The 20,482-nt window shown below is 42.4% G+C and overlaps 1 protein-coding gene across 1 annotated transcript in view; it reads right to left on the minus strand.

The window, feature by feature from the left end:
* Positions 1–20,482, minus strand: part of ehbp1 (EH domain binding protein 1) — a 191,815-nt gene that overhangs the window by 121,798 nt on the left and 49,535 nt on the right. The window contains exon 7 of the mRNA XM_048600883.1: positions 14,427–14,570. Coding sequence (XP_048456840.1) covers positions 14,427–14,570 — 144 coding nt within the window. The remainder of the gene's footprint in view (positions 1–14,426; positions 14,571–20,482) is intronic.

Genomic DNA, 20,482 nt, shown 5'->3' on the forward strand with positions numbered 1-20,482 from the left:
TATTTTCAATAGGAATCTGCTATCCTGCATGAGGTAATGTCATGGCGCTGCATTCCAACAAGTTTCCAAAGGGGATGAATCCAGGTGAAGTTTTTTTTTTATTATATGTGATGTAACAAAATGCTAACAATTGAAGAGTTTAGCAGAATGAGATATGATCACATCCATGACTGATCAGCCCAAAATATCTGTTCTACCTACTGTCTCATTCCTTCTGGGCTTCACCTCCGTTAACAGGGAAGGGGAGGACATTAAGAGATATCTCATCTAGAACTCTAAGCCTTGGTTATAGCCTCAATTTCAGAGTATCTCACACAGAGAGGGGAGAGAAATGTCATGTAATTTTAGGGGTCAGAGGTTGGCTGGCTCTGGACAGAAGGAAAGTCTGCGAGTCTGCCTCCACGATATTTTCACAGCAACATCACAGGTTCTCTGTGTGTAAGGTTTTCAAGTATTATTTCCATCCAAGGAGTTTTTGTGGTGCAGTGAGTAATGTCTCTGACCCAGAAGCTCAGGATTCAAGTCCCAATCCAGGATACAGTGGGCAGAAAAGGTGAATATATAATTCAGCCAAACAGATTGATTTTCAATCTGCAAATCCTCCCAACACATCCAAGTAGCAGGCGGCAAGAGAGAGAGAGTTTCCTGGTCAGCCATGTGCTTAAAAGAAGTTGGAGTCTCCACTATCACTATTCGAGAGGTGACTTGACTAAGACATTAAAGATCCTGAGGGACCTTGGCAGAGAGGAAGTGGAGAGAATGTTTCCTCTTGTGATAGAATCTAAAACTAGGCGGTCATTGTTTAGAAATAATGGGCTGCCAATTAGTGACAGAGGCAAGAAGTTTTTTTTCTCAGAGTCTGGAGAGCCTTTGGAAGTTTTCTTCAATTGATGTTGGAAGCAGAGTTTGTGAATATTTTAAAGGCAAAGGTTGATAGATTCTGGATAAGCAAGGGGGTGAAATAATATCCAGAGTAGCCAGGAATGCAGAGTGATCAGATCAGCCAGGATCTTATTAAATGTTGGAGCAGACTTGGGGCTGAGTGGCCAACTCTTGTTCCTAATTTGTACATTTGTATCCATTGTTTCAGAATACAACATCATACGCAAAAATGCATATTGCTGTTCCTTGGGGCTGGTTGGCTTGGTTGGCTCATGTGTATTAGATTGATACCAGCAGCTCAGAGTTCAATCCCCTTTCCAGCTGGGATGGACTGGGGACCCACATCCTTGACCTTCCCCTGGGAAAGGTTGCAGCCATGTGGGTCAGACCTGCCTTTATTCTGAGGACCAAAGATGGTAATTATTTTCATCCCATATTGCTGTCAATAAACTATAGCCCCAAAATTACTTTCTTTATGCTTTCACATTTCTACACTTTCATCTACATCTAGGATTAACAACTTAATTCAAACAACTTTAGCTTTTTGTTAAAATTATATTTGCTAACCATGTTTTCCAATCAAGTTCAGTAAGACCATGAACAGAACTACAATATGCCACTACCTTAGGGCTAAAAAGGTTGCAATACTCCCTTGTTAAATTAGTACATAGTTCATTCAACATTCCAACAGAAAATTGTTTGACATTGCAGGTCATAAAAGGTGTTGTCCTAACCACATTCAGTGCTTTAGCTTGGTCATTGCAATCAGATTTATTTTCTAAAGCTTATACTGTACAGTACAACAGTTAAACAATGACAAAAGCAGAGAATAAAAACAGACATTGTGCAGAGAGTTCGATTCGTCATAGTGGTGCAACTGAAACTGTCTTTCTCTTTATTTTCTGTTTTGAAAAAAATGCTTTGATCTCAGTTCCAGTCAATTCAAGGACATCAACTGACAAGCTGCTTAAAGCAGCCCAATGCTTAAGCCTAAATGCCCCACCAAACTATGTCATTTTAATAGGCAACCACTGGAAGGTAACAGGCAGAAAAAAAGCTCGAATAAGTTCCTCGAGGAGCATGTGACCCCTCACACTTAACTGTGTTTACTCTCTTTTCTATACATCTCTATGCTTGTACTTCATTCTGTTGCCAGCAGCAATGACATGCATTGTGACCAAAAAGAAGAGTTTCTACTTTAAAGTATTGTTTTGTACTAGTTCATGTCAGTGCAGGTCACAGACACAGAAATGAAAAGTCACTGGATTGCCATGGCACAAATTGTCTTGGCGGCTAAAATCAAACAAAGCCCAATTAAACTAATCATAACGTACCACTGAACACAAGGAAGCTCACCTGGTATTTCTGGAATTGAGCATGAATTCCCAACTCTACCCAGTACTTGGTACTTTAATTACCCAGGCCAAACACTGTGAAATTGCTTCTCTGATCTGCTAATGGGTGAGAAATCCTGCCGATGTGGTTTCATGCCAAGGGGCCATTGCGAGATGCGGCAACGTTACTGATGGCATCCTAATGGAGATGACACTTTCTAAACTCAAAGGGAAAATTAACGGGATGCAGTTTACAATACCAGTGATTATTCATTAATTACCAATTTGCTCACTGCTGGAGGCTAGCCATTACAGTACTCTGGATAAATCAATCGATTATGAAGGCCACCCATCAACACCGACAGAAGAATGTACAACAATTAATATTAACTGTTATCAAAGGCACTTGAGATGTCTCATTTGTGAAATAAAAGTGTCATAGTGCCACTGGCAGGCAATAGGCTATAGAATTCTAGGAGAAAAAACCTTTTTCATTTTTCAATACTTCAAATACTTAAATCATAAATTATTAGAACTACTATTCATAATTCTGGGAGATCTTTGCCTCACTTAAAGGATTACAGAGTTCAAGTTTTCTCCCCAAATCAATGGTTTTAATGAGCGTTCAATCCTGTTTATAAATTTTGCTTTTTAAAACCATTACAAGAATTTCGATGGTACCTGTGTGTAGTATCCTGGACAACACGGTATTACTAAAGACAAATGACTAGGATCAGAATGATGCTGCTCAACAGATGACATAAAACTTCAACATAATTGCTATTGTGGATTTTATGTGGGTTTGTTAGTTGAACCTTTTAAAGTTAAACTGCTGGCTTCTATAACATTGTTTGTTCTTTGTTACAAAACAAAGTATTTAAATAAAATTTAAACAATTGTCAGAGGAATGACTGAATTCTTGCATCTAAAGACATTTTGCTACAACTCCCATCATTTTTGACCTTACAATTAGCATTTGTTTTTGTTAATTTTGTGTAACATTTTATTTAAAATTTTAAATTAAGGAACTATTGTTGAAGTAAGGGGAACACTGGCTCAGTGGTTAGCACTGCTGCCTCACCACACCAGGCACCCGGGTTTGATTTCAGCCTTAGCCGACTGTCTGTGTGGAGTTTGCACATTCTCCCCATGTCTGTGCGGGTTTCCTCCGAGTGCTCCGGTTTCCTCCCACAGTCCAAAGATGTGCAGGTTAGGTGGATTGGCCACGGGACATTGCCCGTAGAATTCAGGGATGTGCAGGCTAAATGAGAGGTTATGGGGGCGGAGGGCCGGATCTGGGTGGGTTGGTGCAGATTACGTGGGCCAAGTGGCCTCTTTCCACACTTTAGGGATTCAAGTTTCTGACGGCCATTCAGTCCATTAAGCGCATCCTTTTCAGAGACCTTCGCCTGGCCATAAAATGCATCCTATTCATTAAATCCCTCAAGGAGCTGGTTACAAGAAATGCTCTTAATTTACAGCAGTAAACAAAGCTTTTATGCCCACATCTCTTCTGTTCCATTCTAGCCAGCCTGACCTGACACACATCAACCTTTCCAATTCACCTCCTCACACAACTCTCCAAGGTACTTTAAAACCAATCGTTTGTTGTACCCTGTGGAATTTTCATCATCAAATTCACATAACCGCTGATGCGATACTTACCTATAAGTTATTGTAGCTCTTTTTAAGAACAGCTTAACACCAACAGATCAAGTGTTTTTGTTATCAGCTTGTAGCACATAGCCACTAGTACATGGTTTGGAGTGGGGTCAGGGAATCAATACACAGTTAGGCTCACGATGCAGCCTCCTCAACATTAGGGAGAGAAAATGCAGAGTGGTGACCAATTTGCGGAACACCCACATCTATTCGTAAAAATGATTCCATGCTTCCACTTGCCTGCTATTTAAACACACTACCGCATTCCTATGCCAACGTTTGTGTCTCCAGCCTGCTGCTGTGCTCCAGCGCACCTCAGTAGAAGTTGGAGATACAGCATCTCATTTTCTGCTTGCAGCCTTCAGGACTCAATATCAAGTTCAATCATTTTAGAACACCTGAACACTACCTTCAAAATGTCTTTTACCTACCTACTACACCACAGGTCCTGTCATAACAAGGATTGCTTTCAGCACAGCCAACCTATTTTCACTTTGTTAGTCCATCAGCTATTCAGCTTCTCTTCCCTGGCATAGATTTAACTGCCTAACCTTTTTCTCTGGGCTCAGTTTCCACCTATCTGCTCACTCCTACCTACGACTACCAACCCCCAAAACCCTTTGTCATCAAGATAAATACGTTTTCCTTATTGATATCAGTTCTGAAGACAGGTCACTAAATTTGAATGTTAACACTGTTTGTCTCTCTACAGTGATGCTGCCAGATCTGCTGAGTTTCTCCAGCACCTTCTGTTTTTGTTACAGATTTTATTTTGCTTTATCATAGCTAGGGTAATGAGTTTCTATGAAGCTGTCCTCATGATGTATTTTAAATTTTAATTTAGTTTTATCAGTATTAGTGACTTAAGTAATTTTAGAGAATAATCAACAAACACACATTATTATCCACCTTGAGATAGTAAGAATTGCTGATGCTGGAGTTAGAGATAACATTGTGTGGAGCTGGAGGAACACAGCAGGCCAGGCAGCATCAGAAATGGGGGAGGGGGAAGGGAGCTCAGAAATAAATAGAGAGAGGGAGCGTGGGGCTGGGGAAGGTAGGTGGGATGGGGATAGGTGAGTGCAGGTAGGGAGTGGTGGGGATTGGTAAGTGAGTTGGGAGGAGCAGATAGGTGGGAGAGAAGATGGACAGGTCAAGGAGGCGGGGATAAGATGGAGGGTTGGTCATGGGATGAGGCCAGGGGTGGAGAGATTTTGAAACTGGTAAAGTCCACATTTAGACCATTGGGCTGTAGGCTCCCGAGGCTGAATATGAGGTGCTGCTCCTTCAGTTTCTGGGTGGCATCGTTGTGACACTGGAGGCAGCCCAGGATGGACATGTCACCCAGGGAGTGGGAGGGGGAGTTGAAGTGGTTCGCAACTGGAAAGTGTTGTCGTTTGTTGCGAACAGAGTGCACGTGCTCTACAAAGCAATCTCCGAGCCTCTGCTTGGTCTCACCGATGTAGAGGAGGCCACATCGGGAGCAGTAGATGCAATAGACCATATTGACAGATGTGCAGGTGAACCTCTGTCTGATGTGAAAGTTTTATTTGGTTCCTTGGATGGGGGTGAGGGGGGAGGTGTAGGGGCAGGTGTAGCACCTCCTGCGGTTGCAGGGAAAGGTGCTGGGGGTGGTGGGGCTAGTGGGGAGTGTGGAGTGGACGAGGGAGTCGCAGAGAAAGTGGTCCCTACAGAAGGCAAATAGGGGTGGGGAGTGAAATATATCTTTGGTTGTGGGGTCAGATTGCAGGTGGCAGAAGTGGCGGAGAATGATACATTGAATCCAGAGGTTAGTGGGCTGATACGTAAAATTATCGTTTCGGCTCGGGACCCTTCTTCAGAAATGGGGGAAGAGGGAAGGGAGCTCTGAAATAAATAAAGATTTCTGAAGAAGGGTCCTGACCCAAAGCGTCAACTTTCCTGCTCCTCTAATGCTGCCTGGCCTGCTGTGTTCCTCCAGCTCCACACTGCGTTATCTCTTATTATCCACTTTTGTGCCTCACTAGATTTCTGACGCAACAGGAATGTAATGTATAGTTCGCTTTTGAGCTACAGTTCTAGCTAGGTGTTCATTTCTCAGTATTTTGTTGAAAATATTAATTTGGATGGTTAAATCCTTCCTGAAATCTTTGTCATGTCCCATGTTTAAGGGAGGTGCCTGGTGATACATCACGCTGTAATTGAACAATGCTACTGATATATTCCCATTCACGTTTCTTTTTCAGTGGCTATTACCTTAAGTAACTTATAGACATTAAATTTCATTGAACATTCCTTAGTCTTTGATTGATCTAATCTCTCTTTTTGTTTTAGTTTCCCTTGTACTTTCTGCTGACCAAATAATATCTGTACATGAGATAGTAGGAACTGCAGATGCTGGAGAATCTGAGATAATAAGGTGTAGAGCTGGATGAACAGCAGGGCAAGCAGCATCAGAGGAGCAGGAAAGCTGACGTTTCGGGCCTAGACCCTTCTTCAGAAATTTCTTCAGAAATAGGCCCAAAACGTCAGCTTTCCTGCTCCTCTGATGCTGCTTGGTCTGCTGTGTTCATCCAGCTCTACACCTTGTTATCTCAATACCTGTACATGGTCGCTTTGTGCCTCAGAGGGAATTTTTCTGATTGCCACTAACAACCTGGACTCCAGATGCTCCCCAGGAGCAAATTACTGCGGATGCTGGAATCTGTAATGAAAACAAGAAATGCTGGAGATCGCAGCGGCTCAGGTAGCATCCATGAAGAGAAAGCAAGCTATCGTTTTGAATCTAGATGACTCTTTATCAGAGGTGAACTCATACTCTCTATCTGTTCAGCTTTGAAAACAATTTCTCTCAATCCTTTCCCCTTTTCTTTATTCATTCTGCACTGTCTGTCTCCATCTTCTGTAGTCTAAGGGACACGAAAAGAAAGCTGGATGTTCTTTAGTCAGAAAGTTAGTCCCCTGCAAATTCCTGGGCCATTATCATATTTAAAAGAAAGGTCGAAATTTCTTTCTATATGTGGTGGTGACTGACAATTCTAATCTTTTATGTGAAAGATAGAATCCTAATCAAGCAATTTTATCTGTTTACATTGCAGGTATTATGAGGTTCTCCAGAGACATAGAGTCTGCTGGTGATCAGAGAGTAACAGGTTGAATAAAAGGTGGTTAGAGACAAAAAAAACCTGCAGATGCTGGAATCCAAGGCACACAAACAGGAAGCTGGAAGTACACAGCAAGCCAGGCAGCATCTGGAAGCAACAACCAAAACGGTGACTTCTCCTTTCCTCCAGATGCTGCCTGGCTTGCTGTATACTTCCAGCCTCCTGTTTGTCCACCTAGGTAAAGGTCCTGGAGTCCAGAAAATAATATCCATGCATGATGTTTATGGGAAAACTTCTCAACTTTTACAAAATTCTTCCTTGTCCCAATTGGTTCAATTTCTAAGTCCAGTCCTCCACTGACCATTGATATCCTTCACCTTTTGCTGTAGCAGATGCTCCCGGGTAACACTTCTCTCTCTTTATTGTTATACAGCAGTTAAAATTCAAAGCAGCCACCTGTGTTTACCTTCATTATGCCCCCAGTGACCTGATACCAAAGGGTAAAGTTTATCTGGATGTGTGTTCAGGCGGAGAATCTGTGCTGCACCACAACTGTTAGCCTGTAAAGATCTTTCCAGTGAGTGTGGAAGGTAATCAATCATTCTCAAGAAATAGTTCTTAGAAATGCACAAATGACTGTATGGAATTAATCAGAAATAGATTAAAACATTGGATTAATGCTACTGGGTACATAATGCACGCTGATATGCTCTGCCAGTATGTTTATTTGGAAATCAACACGTATTAAAAAGGGAAGACAATACTAAATAAAAGATCAGGAGTATTCAACTATACGACTGAACACTCAGAGAGCTTTTACTTCTAGATGAACTACTGTGTAATATTAAAATATTTAAAAACAATTGCCCATGAGTTTGAAACAATTGCATGTCTTTTATTGGGATACCTGGTCTGTAAACTGTAAAATTACTGTTTGCTTTCTACACTTAGTACTTTTAATGACAATATACCGAGATCGAACAATTCATGCAGAAACTTTAATGCTTATGTAACTAGTACAAATATTTATTTGTCCTTATTCTTGATGGCATTATTAAATCAGTGTGAGAAAAACAGCATTTTTTTTCACCCAATTCACTGTAATGCTTTCATGCCCTCTATAATATGCCCTTGTCGATTTTACTATATGGTGCAACCCTCTTCTTGGAATATCAACTATATTTCAACAATACCGTTTAACATTATCACCCAACGAACAGCCTGTGTGTCTGAAATAGAATAGGTTTCATTTATGTAAGAAAAAATGAAGCTGGAGATAAAAGTTCAGATTCTGAATTTATATCATAAGGAAGCAGAATACTTTAATCATACTTTTTAAATGTAATCTTCAAATAATGCATATCAAAGACTGTATGCAGTCTTGCATAAAAGCAAAGATTAACCAAACATACCTTTTAAAAGGAACAAAATTAAACTTGCAGGTAAAATGAAATGCCACTTACTACTGCTTTCTGTTTCCATTTGTGTTTTGCACCACAATTTTGCTAATGTAGGTTTTATTGACAATTTCAACCAGTATCTGGTCGCAAAATATCATGACATTTTTCTGTGGAGCACTCCAAAATTTGCAAATCTGATAAGGGATCAAATATTGCCACTACAAACAATTCCTATTCCCACCTCTTTGTATCTATTTTATTGAAACATTCTACAATTTTATGTGTTATAATTCATGACCTAATTACTGAGCGCTTAAAAATGTTAAGTGTTCTTCATGTAGAATGTCACTCTTTTTTCTAGGTAGCCCAGCTCAGTTATCTTGAGAGTAGCTGACCAGGCTCCCCAATCTATGCAGAGTGACAGCAGGATGTTGCACCCAGGTTGGGCTTAGAAAATTTGCCAGGATCCCTGCTTCTGATCAACACCCATTATGGAAAATGCACGTGAATTAATACACAAGAAGGCAGGAATTAAGTTCAGCTGTGTCACCCTTAATATATTGCTGCCATCCACTGTCAAGACTCACATCTGAATTACACTTGACTTGACACCTTAACCGTGTCTCTGCACAGAAGCTACCCAACTGGCTGAACCATGTTATCTCCAAGCAGCTAGTGACTGTGTCCTTCTGCACAGGACTTGCTAAAGGTTAAATATCACACAGGCAAAAGGATTTAAATGCATTACGATTTGAAAAAAAAGAGTTCTTGCACAACACAAATTCCCTGAATTTTTCAGGGATCATTGCTACTCACTCTCTTCAGCATTTTTGTCTTTAATGTGCCTGAGATATCGCTCCGGAGTAAAATTGCTGAGATCTGTGGAGCTCCTCAGCAGATACAGTCACCTGTGCACTGCCCCCTTTCTCTTCTGAGCTGCCTTGCTCTCTTGCCAGTGAAGGCAGTTCTGCTAGACCACCCATGACTGCAGCCAAGCTACAAGAGTGAGCCAACAAAAAATGTGACATAGAGGTAACTCACTGCTTAAACAAAGTGAACTTTCCACGGTGATAAACCATACAAGTCAATCAGCATGCTGAAATGAGAAACCAAAAAATGACAGTTTAATGATTCATTTAAATATTGTAAGTGAGGCCAACTTCTACCATTAAACTGCCCTAGTGAATTCAGCACAAGGAGAATGAAGATCCAGGGCATTCCGATATTGAAAACTGGTCCTGCAAGCAGTACGAGACCCTCATTTAAATAAAATATTCCAATTACGAAATGATTCCTGTATCCATTCCTGATGCAAACCAGCTCACCTAAACCAATATATCAGTCAGCAAACTCCTCAGTGAAAAAGTTTCTATGCTTCCTGCCCACAATATTGTGACCTGAGCAAGCCAGTTAACAGCTAAATGAATGAGAACTGTGCACCAGATCCATGGTCCCATGTTTTGGAGGAATCAAATTTTAATAACATAATATAACCAATTTAGTTTAAATCATTTTCTGTGGCTAAATAGAGAGCAGTGAGAAATTGACAGTAAGAATGCAGAGGTCATATGGCAGGTGACAAAGATGATGACTTCAGATTTCTCAATTTTAACTGGAAATTGCAGCTGTACGAATACTCAACATCAGACAAGCACAACACCAGGGTGCAAAAGACCGAAGTTGAACTATAGTCCTTAAAATAAATTTTAGGAATTTTAATAACAACAACAGCTTGGCAGTGAACAGGGGTCTCTGTAAATTCAATGTTGGCTATCCCACTGGAGTGAAAAATCTTGAAACTAGTGAAATGGTTGGTTATTTTATATAAGAAGCTAATAGCACAAACTATGTCATATTTCAGCCTGGAAAGTAGTCACAGATCTTTAGTTGAGATACATTTCATTGTAATTCTCAATAAGATCAGCCTTTACAAAAATTCCAACAACACCCTCTCCTCCATACCCTTGCCAAAATATGCGACATTTTCTGAGAGAATTTAATAGCTTGCTTTCTGTTCAGAGAAGCAAAGAATTCAGATGCCACAAAAATTAAATTTAGGACATTCAATTATTCTACATTAGCAATACAGTAACGCATTGCATTTGAAACACTATAACATTCCTAAAGTAGTGCAAGGACTAGTTTCCAAATCACCTTGTAAGAAGGGGCAAATTAGGGACCAAAAGGGGGATTTCTGAACAAAGACAGAGAGCATAGATAAGGTACTAAATGAATACTTTCTATCTGTCTTCACCAAGAAAAAACATGCTTACCAAAGCCATAGTGACACAAGGTAGTTGTGTCACTGGACAGCTTAAAATTAATAAACAGAAAAATCTGGCTGTACTTAAATTTACCAAGATGAGAATACCTGAAACCAAGGATACTTGGGGAAATAAGTGTGCAAATTGGAGAGACACTGATCACACCATATTTCAATCTTTCTCAAGTATGGATGGTGCCGAAGGATGGGATAATTGCATAGTTACACTCTTGTTAAAGAAAATGGTTTAAGGATAGATATTTTCTAATCAAATTGCTGAGAGATGCTATTACATGCCTCTGAAGCACATCGGTTTTGAACCTGGGCCTCCTGGCCCAGAAGGATTCAATGATAAGTTGAGCAACTATAGGCCAGTCAGTTTAACCTTCATGGTGGTGAATATTTTCCAAATGAGAATTGGGACAAAATTAATAGCCACTTAGATCAGGTAAATGAACTAAGGAAAACCAATTTAGATTTTTAATGACTAACTGCGCTTAAGTAACTTGATTGAGTTTACCAATGAGCATCATGTTGTTGATCTGATGCAGATGAGCTTCCAAAAAGGCATTTGATAAACAACTACATAACAGGTAAAATTAAACCTCATGGAATAAAATGGATATCAAAGGCCTCGGTTCAAGTCCCACCTGCTCCAAATGTATATTATAATATCTCTGAACAGGTTGATTGGAAAGTATCAAAAATGGACATTGGATGAAAACAAAACTGGCTCAGTATTGGGAAACAGAGTAGTGGTGAATCGTTGCTTTTGGGACTGGAGGGAGATATGAAGTGGGATTCCCCAGGATCAGAACTGGCACCATCACTTTTCTTCATCTGTTAAATGACCTGGACATGGTTGTACAAAGCATAAATTCAACAGTTGAAGATCACACAGCATTTTGAAGTATAGTGAACTGCAAGTATGAGAGATAGATTTCAGAGGGGCATAAGTTGGTGGAAAGGGCTAATAAGAGGCAGGAGAAATTCAGTGCAGAGTCTTGTAAAACAATAGCTTTTTGGACGAATTAAGGGGGGCCATATGAAATAAAGGGTACAATACTAAATGGTGCAGAAGCAAAGGAAATTTAAGGTATACGTACGCAAATCATTAAAAGGTGACACGACAGGTATGTTAATAAGACACATGGGATCTTAAGCTTAATAAATAAAGGGGTGCAGTACAAAAATAAGGAGATTATGGTGAGCCCGTATCAAACACTACTTCAGTATCAACTTGAGTATTGCGGCCAATTCTGGGCATCACACTTTTGGACAAATGTCAATGTACCAGAAAAGGTGCAGAAAAGATTTACAAGTATGGCTCCAGGGATGAGGGACTTCAGTTTAAAGGATAAATTGGAAAGGTCTGGGCAGCTCTCCTTACAAGAGGAGACAGGACATTTGATACAAGTGTTCAAAATCATAAGGATTCTGGACAGAGCACATGGGGAGAAACAGGTTCTCACTCCTCCCCCAATGGGAATAGAAGGCACCAATTTTAGGTGAATGGCAAAAGAACCAATGGCAACATGAGAATAAACTTTTCATGTGAGAGATTAGGATCTGCAATGTACTGTCTGAGAGTGTGGTGGAGGCAGATTCACTCGAGTGATTAGGGTCTGGAAATGCATAGAGAGTGTAGTAAAGGCAGATTCTATCAAGACTTTCAAAAAGGGATTAGATAATTATTTGAAGAAAAAAAATGAAGGGCCTCAGAGAAAGTGCGTGTGAGTCAGACTAGCTGAATTATTCTTGCAGAGAGCCAGAAGAGACGTGACAGCCAAATGACCTCCTTCAATGAGGTAACTATTCTAAGATTCTATATCCTATTTGATCTTTCAGTAAAATCAATGCAATTGCTCATTCCAGATCCAGCACAATTCAAATGCCACATTCAAATTTCTGTGACACACTTAAAAATTAAGCAATTCATCATTTGAGATAGGCAATAATTTTCCAGCAACAGACCACAGTGGAATCATAATACCAGCTGCCTGTTTCAAAAACTGTGACTGGCAATTAAACAATAAAGTCAGAGTTGTGAATTACAACCCAAATAGTAAGATTTGTAGCTCGGGTTGTGAATGAGGTTGCAGACTGGCTTGCCGAGCTGGTGTGTTTGATTGCAGATGTCTTGTTACCCTGCTAAGGAGCATCATCAGTGCACCTCCGGTGAAGCGTTAGTGTCCTGTCCCGCTTGTGATTTATATACCTCGGTTTGCTGGGGTGGTTGGCATCACTTCCAGTTCTGTTTTTTAGTGGTTTGTATATTGGGTCCAGTTCAATGTGTTTGTTAATGGAGTTCCAGTTGGAGTGCCAGGCCTCCAGGAATTCCCTGGCATGTCTCTGTTTAGCTTATTATGGGTGTGTTGTCCCAGTCGAATTCGTGTCCTTCTTTTCCTGCATCAGAACACAATTCAAACGAACCACAACACACTGTAGCAACCCGGAATTGCACAAAGCAGAACAGGAGCACTTATACAGAGTTTTTAAAAGGAATGGATACCCAAGAAGCACAATCCGCCATTACGTCTGCGACAGACCACAACAAGAAGACACAACGTGACCAGACGCACTAGTCACCCTACTGTACGTTAGAGACATATCAGGGATGACCATAAGACTACTCAGACCCCTAGGTATCAGGGTAGCTCACAAACCAACAACCACCCTGCGACAGCCACTGACGAACGTAAAGGACCCCATACCCACAAGCAATAAAACTAATGTAATCTACTAAATTCCACGCAAGAACTGTGAGAAACATTACATAGGCCAAACTGGAAGAAAACTGATAATAAGGATACATGAACACCAACTAGCCACCAAGAGATATGACCAATTCCCACTGGTCTCAATACACACGGACAAAGGAGGACATGAATTTGACTGGGACAACACATCCATAATAGCACAAGCCGAACAGAGATATGCCAGGGAATTCCTGGAGGCCTGGCAATCCAACTGGAACTCCATTAAGAAACACATTGAATTGGACCCGATATACAAACCACTGAAGAACAGAACTGGAAGTGGTGCCAACCGCACCAGCAAACCGAGGCACATAAATAACAAGTGGGACTGAACACCAGTGCTTCCCCAGAGGCGCACTGATGATGTTACCTAACAGGGTGACGAAACATCTGCAATCAAACACACTGGCTTGGTGAACAAGTCTACAACCTAAATAGTAACTCATCCAATGTTTACTTATCAACAAATGGCTTTACAACCTTAAAAGTTTCATCTGTGTAGCAGAATACTACATTGTGCTTTACAAGTCATAAAATAATATTGCTTCACACTTACAGTAAACACTGCCACAAGACATCGTTTAGTATTATCACCATGGCATGACTGAGATGGTACGGCTGCTAGTGAAACATTGCTTCTGACACCAAAAGCAGTTTGAGTTCATGGGAAGGAATTAGTTGAATGAAAGAAAGCAGCAGAGGGTGTCATGTAATGGAAGAGCCAGGGTGCAAGGTGTTAATACTGAATGGAGTGCCTCAGGGTTTGCTGATGGGGTTCCTGCTGTTTCTGATCTACAGCAACAGTTGAAGACACAGAATCCTCATGTAAACTGGTTATGTTTGCTGATGATACTAATTACAGAAATTGGCTGTGGAAAGAGATGAAGCACCCAGGGACCTAAAATAGCAATTAGATAAAATGTGCAATTGGGATAATCAGCTAAATACCAGGAAATGCTTGGAACAAATATAGAGTCAGCAATGTCATCAGGGGTCTGCTTTGATTTGACACTGTCCTAGTAACTACAATGTAAAACTGTTACCTCATTCAGCTGTTTGTTGCGAGTTGGTGTTATTGATTGGATGGCTGACTGTTTACTTGCTGCTTTTAAAGCTGCATCCCTCCTCGCCTGTTCCAGAAGGAGTCTTGCTCGCTCTTTCAATTCTTCCTGTCTTGTTGCCATTCTCTGTTTAAAGATAAAAACAAATGTAAAATTTATTAAAATCTGTTTGTTTTACAATGAACACATCAGTAAGCAATATTCTTTTTACAGACATTATTATAAAAGTGCAACTGTGTTATAAATTGCTCGAAATACCAAAAACTATTTAACGTTGGGTAGGTTTTCCCAGGTAACCTCAATCAAGGTTTTAGTTCAATTGCAAACTATTATGTATGCAATAAATCAACCAGATCATAATTATTTTTTCCACTTTTTGTTAATAAAGGGACTGCTAAAAACACCTAGTGAACGGCTTCGCAGTATAGAGGTATATGATCTGAAAATGATTGCCTAGCAATACAGTTCCACAACTGTGTTGCACTGTAGAAGGAAAGCAGACCTTGGATTGACAAACATTTCCACATTCAGCATCCACTAGCCACGGATCTTTTACTGGGAGGAAAATAAAATCATATTTCATTCTGCTCCTATTCATCTACAATAACTAGGCACTATTTATTCATTCAAGGGTTGCAAACGTCACAGGTTAGATATTTATTGCTAGCTGCCTTGAGAAGGTGTGGTGAGCTGCATCTTGAATCACTGCACTCCATGTGATGTAGGTGCGCCCACAAAGCTGTTCAGAAGGGATTTCCAGGATTTTGACCCAGTGACAGTGAAGAAACAGCAATATATTTCCAAGTCAGGATGGTGAGAATTGGAGAGGAACTTGCAAGAGATGGTTCTCCAATTCATCCGTTGCTCTTGTCCTTCTTGTTAGATTGTGTGTGTGTTTAGCAGGTGCTGTCTATGGAGACTTGGTGGGTTGTTTTAGTGCATCCTGTAGATGGTACATGCTGGTGCCATTGTGCATTGGTGATGGAGAGAATGAATATTAATGCTGTTAGTTGGGATACCAAGCAAATGGGCTGCTTATTCCGGGATGGTGTCAAGTTTCTTGAGTGTTGTGGGAGCTGCACTCATTTAGCAAGGCAGGGAGTATTACATCACACTTCTGACTTGCGCTTGGTAGATGGTGGACAGGCTTTGGGAAGCAAGAGGTGAGCTGTTCATCATAAATTCCTAACCCCTAACCTTCCCTTGTAGAAAAGTGTTTACATTCCAGTTTCTCTTCGATGGAGCACTTTAGCTATAAAGAGGGACTGCATAAGCTAGGGATGTTTTCTTTAGATCAGAGAAGGCAGTTAGGCATCCTGAGGTATATAAGATTATGAGGGGAATGGAAAGCATGAATAGAAAGCAGCTGCTTCCCCTAGTTGTATAGTCAATAACAAGGAAGCATAATTTTAAGGTGAAAGGCTGGAGGTTTACAGGGGACTTGAGGAAATTACTTTCAACCAGAGAATGGTGGGAAGCTGAAATGCACTGTCCGGGAGAGTAGTTGAGATGGAAGACGTCACAACTTTTAAAAGGTACTTGGATGAGCACTTGGAATGTCATAATATTCAAGGCTGTAGGCCCAGTGCTGGTAAGTGGGCCTAGTGCAGATTTAGAGTAGGTTTTGTTTGTACGGACATGGTGGGCCTCTTCTATACTGTACGATTTGATGATTCAAAGTGAGACCCACAGGCATTAGAACATAGAACATAACAGCGCAGTACAGGCCCTTCGGCCCTCGATGTTGCACCGACCTGTGAAACCAGTCTGAAGCCCATCTAACCGAAACTATTCCATTATCATCCATATGTTTATCCAATGACCATTTCAGTTGTTTGAGCGGTGGGAGTCCGGGAGGAAGCGCGAGGGCAGCCTGGGAAGGTGAGCTTTTGGGTTATAAAAGTCTTACCTCGCGTGACTGCGGCCTTTCAGTTGTTTGAGCGGCGGGAGTCCGGGAGGAAGCGCGAGGGCAGCCTGGTAAGGTAAGCTTTTGGGTTATAAAAGTCTCACCTCGCGTGACTACGGCCTTTCAGTTGTTTCAGCGGCGGGAGTCCGGGAGGAAGTGCGAGGGCAGCCTGGTAAGGTAAGCTTTTCGGTTATAAAAGTCTCACCTCGCGTGACTGCGGCCTTTCAGTTGTTTCAGCGGCGGGAGTCCGGGAGGAAGCGTGAGGGCAGCCTGGGAAGGTAAGCTTTTCGGTTATAAAAGTCTTACCTCGCGTGACTCCATTTTTGGAGTAAGTGAGGGAATATATTTGGGCGGTTGCTTTACCCGAAACACTACCGAGGTAGTGTCTCCCACCCATCCTCCTCCTCTAACCAAAAAAAAGGTTCTGAGCGCTGATTTGGTAAGGCTACTAGTATTTTTTTTTAATTTGTCTGTTTGGGAATTCAGAACAGTGGGAATGGATGTTAGGGCAGTTGTATGCTCCTCCTGTAGAATGTGGGAGGTAAGGGTCACCACTAGTGTCCCCACTGACTTCTTCTGCGGGAAGTGCACCCAACTCCAGCTCCTCGGAAACCGCGTTAGGGAACTGGAGCTGGAGCTGGATGAACTTCGGATCATTCGGGAGGCTGAGGGGGTAATTGAGAGGAGTTACGGGGAGGTAGTCACACCTCAGGTACAGGAAAAAAGTAGATGGGTTACAGTCAGGGGACGGAAAGGGAACAGGCAGACAGTGCAGGGATCCCCTGTGGCCGTTCCCCTCAAAAACAAGTATACCGTTTTGGAGATAGTAGGAACTGCAGATGCTGTAGAATCCGAGACAACAAGGTGCAGGGCTGGATGAACACAGCAGGCCAAGCAGCATCATAGGAGCAGAGAGGCTGACGTTTCGGGCCTAGACCCTTCATCAGAAAAGGGGGAGGGGATTTGGATACTGTTGGGGGGGACGACTTACCAGGGGTAAGCCATGGGGTACAGGTCTCTGGCACAGAGTCTGTCCCTGTTGCTCAGAAGGGAAGGGGGGAGAGGAGGAGAGCATTAGTCATTGGGGACTCCAGTTAGGGGGACAGATAGGAGATTCTGTGGGAACGAGAGAGACTCGCGGTTGGTGTGTTGCCTCCCAGGTGCCAGGGTCCGTGATGTCTCGGATCGTGTTTTCGGGATCCTTAAGGGGGAGGGGGAGCAGCCCCAAGTCGTGATCCACATAGGTAGGAAAAGGGATGGGGACGTAAGGCAGAAATTCAAGGAGCTAGGGTGGAAGCTTAGAGCTAGAACAAACAGAGTTGTTATCTCTGGTTTGTTACCTGTGCCACGTGCTAGCGAGGCGAGGAATAGGGAGAGAAAGCAGTTGAACACGTGGACACAGGGATGGTGCAGGAGGGAGGGATTCAGATACCTGGACAATTGGGGCTCATTCTGGGGTAGGTGGGACCTCTACAAACGGGATGGTCTACACCTGAACCAGAGGGGTACCAATATCCTGGGGGGGAAATTTGCTAATGCTCTTCGGGAGGGTTTAAACTAATTCAACAGGGGGGTGGGAACCTGAATTGTAGCTCCAGTGTACAGGAGGTTGAGAGTAGTGAGGTCATTAATAAGGTTTCAAGGTCGCAGGAGTGTACCGGCAGGCAGGAAGGTGGTTTGAAGTGTGTCTACTTCAATGCCAGGAGCATCCGGAATAAGGTGGGTGAACTTGCAGCATGGGTTGGTACCTGGGACTTCGATGTTGTGGCCATTTCGGAGACATGGATAGAGCAGGGACAGGAATGGTTGTTGCAGGTTCCGGGGTTTAGATGTTTCAGTAAGATCAGGGAAGGTGGTAAAAGAGGGGGAGGTGTGGCATTGTTAGTCAAGGACAGTATTACGATGGCAGAAAGGACATTTGATGACAACTCGTCTACTGAGGTAGTATGGGCTGAGGTTAGAAACAGGAAAGGAGAGGTCACCGTGTTGGGAGTTTTCTATAGGCCTCCGAAAAGTTCCAGAGATGTCGAGGAAAAGATTGCAAAGATGATTCTGGATAGGAGCGAAAGTAACAGGGTAGTTGTTATGGGGAACTTTAACTTTCCAAATATTGACTGGAAACGCTATAGTTCGAGTACTTCAGATGGGTCAGTTTTTGTCCAATGTGTGCAGGAGGGTTTCCTGACACAGTATGTAGATAGGCCAACAAGAAGCGAGGCCACATTGGATTTGGTACTGGGTAATGAACCAGGCCAGGTGTTAGATTTGGAGGTAGGTGAGCACTTTGGTGATAGTGACCACAATTCGGTTACGTTTACTTTAGCGATGGAAAGGGATCGGTATATAACGCAGGGCAAGAGTTATAGCTGGGGGAAAGGCAATTATGAGGCAATGAGGCAAGATTTAGGATGCATAGGATGGAGAAGGAAACTGCAGGGGCTGGGCACAATTGAAATGTGGAGCTTGTTCAAGGAACAGCTACTGCGTGTCCTTGAGAAGTATGTACCTGTCAGGCAGGGAGGAAGTGGTCGAGCGAGGGAACCATGGTTTACTAAAGAAGTTGAATCTCTTGTCAAGAGGAAGAAGGAGGCTTATGTAAAGATGAGGCGTGAAGGCTCAGTGAGGGTGCTTGAGAGTTACAAGTTAGCCAGGAAGGACCTAAAGAGAGAGCTAAGAAGAGCCAGGAGGGGACATGAGAAGTCTTTAGCAGGTAGGATCAAGGAAAACCCTAAAGCTTTCTATAAGTATGTCAGGAATAAAAGAATGACTAGAGCAAGATTGGGGCCGGTCAAGGACAGTAGTGGGAAGTTGTGCGTGGAGTCCGAAGAGATCGGAGAGGTGCGAAACGAATATTTTTTGTCAGTATTCACACAGGAAAAAGACAATGTAGTCGAGGAGAATACTGAGATACAGTCTATTAGACTAGACGGGATTGAGGTTCATAAGGAGGAGGTGTTAGCAATTCTGGAAGGTGTGAAAATAGATAAGCCCCCTGGGCCGGATGGGATTTATCCTAGGATTCTCTGGGAAGCTAGACAGGAGATTGCAGAGCCTTTGGCTTTGATCTTTATGTCGTCATTGTCTTCAGGAATAGTGCCAGAAGACTGGAGACTAGCAAATGTTGTCCCCTTGTTCAAGAAGGGGAGTAGAGACAACCCTGGCAATTATAGACCAGTGAGCCTTACTTCGGTTGTGGGTAAAGTGTTGGAAAGGATTATAAGAGATAGGATTTATAATCATCTAGAAAAGAATAATTTGATTAGGGATAGTCAACACGGTTTTGTGAAGGGTAGGTCGTGCCTCACAAACCTTATTGAGTTCTTTGAGAAGGTGACCACAGAGGTGGATGAGGGTAAAGCAGTTGATGTGGTGTATTTGGATTTCAGTAAAGCGTTTGATAAGGTTCCCCATGGTAGGCCATTGCAGAAAATACGGAGGCATGGGATTGAGGGTGATTTAGCGGTTTGGATCAGAAATTGGCTAGCTGTAAGAAGACAGAGGGTGGTGGTTGATGGGAAATGTTCATCCTGGAGTTCAGTTACTAGTGGTGTACCTCAAGGATCTGTTTTGGGGCCACTGCTGTTTGTCATTTTTATAAATGACCTGGATGAGGGCGTAGAAGGATGGCTTAGTAAATTTGCGGATGACACCAAAGTCGGTGGAGTTGTGGATAGTGCGGAAGGATGTTGCAGGTTACAGAGGGACATAGATAAGCTGCAGAGCTGGGCTGAGAGGTGGCAAATGGAGTTTAATGTGGAAAAGTGAGGTGATTCACTTTGGAAGGAGTAACAGGAATACAGAGTACTGGGCTAATGGTAAGATTCTTGGTAGTGTGGATGAGCAGAAAGATCTCGGTGTCCATGTGCATAGATCACTGAAAGTTGCCACCCAGGTTGATAGCGTTGTTAAGAAGGCGTACGGTATGTTAGGTTTTATTGGTAGAGGGATTGAGTTTCGGAGCCATGAGGTCATGTTGCAGCTGTACAACACTCTGGTGCGGCCGCACTTGGGAGTATTGCGTACAGTTCTGGTCGCCGCATTATAGGAAGGATGTGGAAGCATTGGAAAGGGTGCAGAGGAGATTTACCAGGATGTTGCCTGGTATGGAGGGAAGGTCTTACGAGGAAAGGCT

This window comes from Rhincodon typus, chromosome 9 (genome assembly GCF_021869965.1).
Source record: "Rhincodon typus isolate 14 chromosome 9, sRhiTyp1.1, whole genome shotgun sequence".
Lineage (NCBI taxonomy): Eukaryota > Metazoa > Chordata > Chondrichthyes > Orectolobiformes > Rhincodontidae > Rhincodon > Rhincodon typus.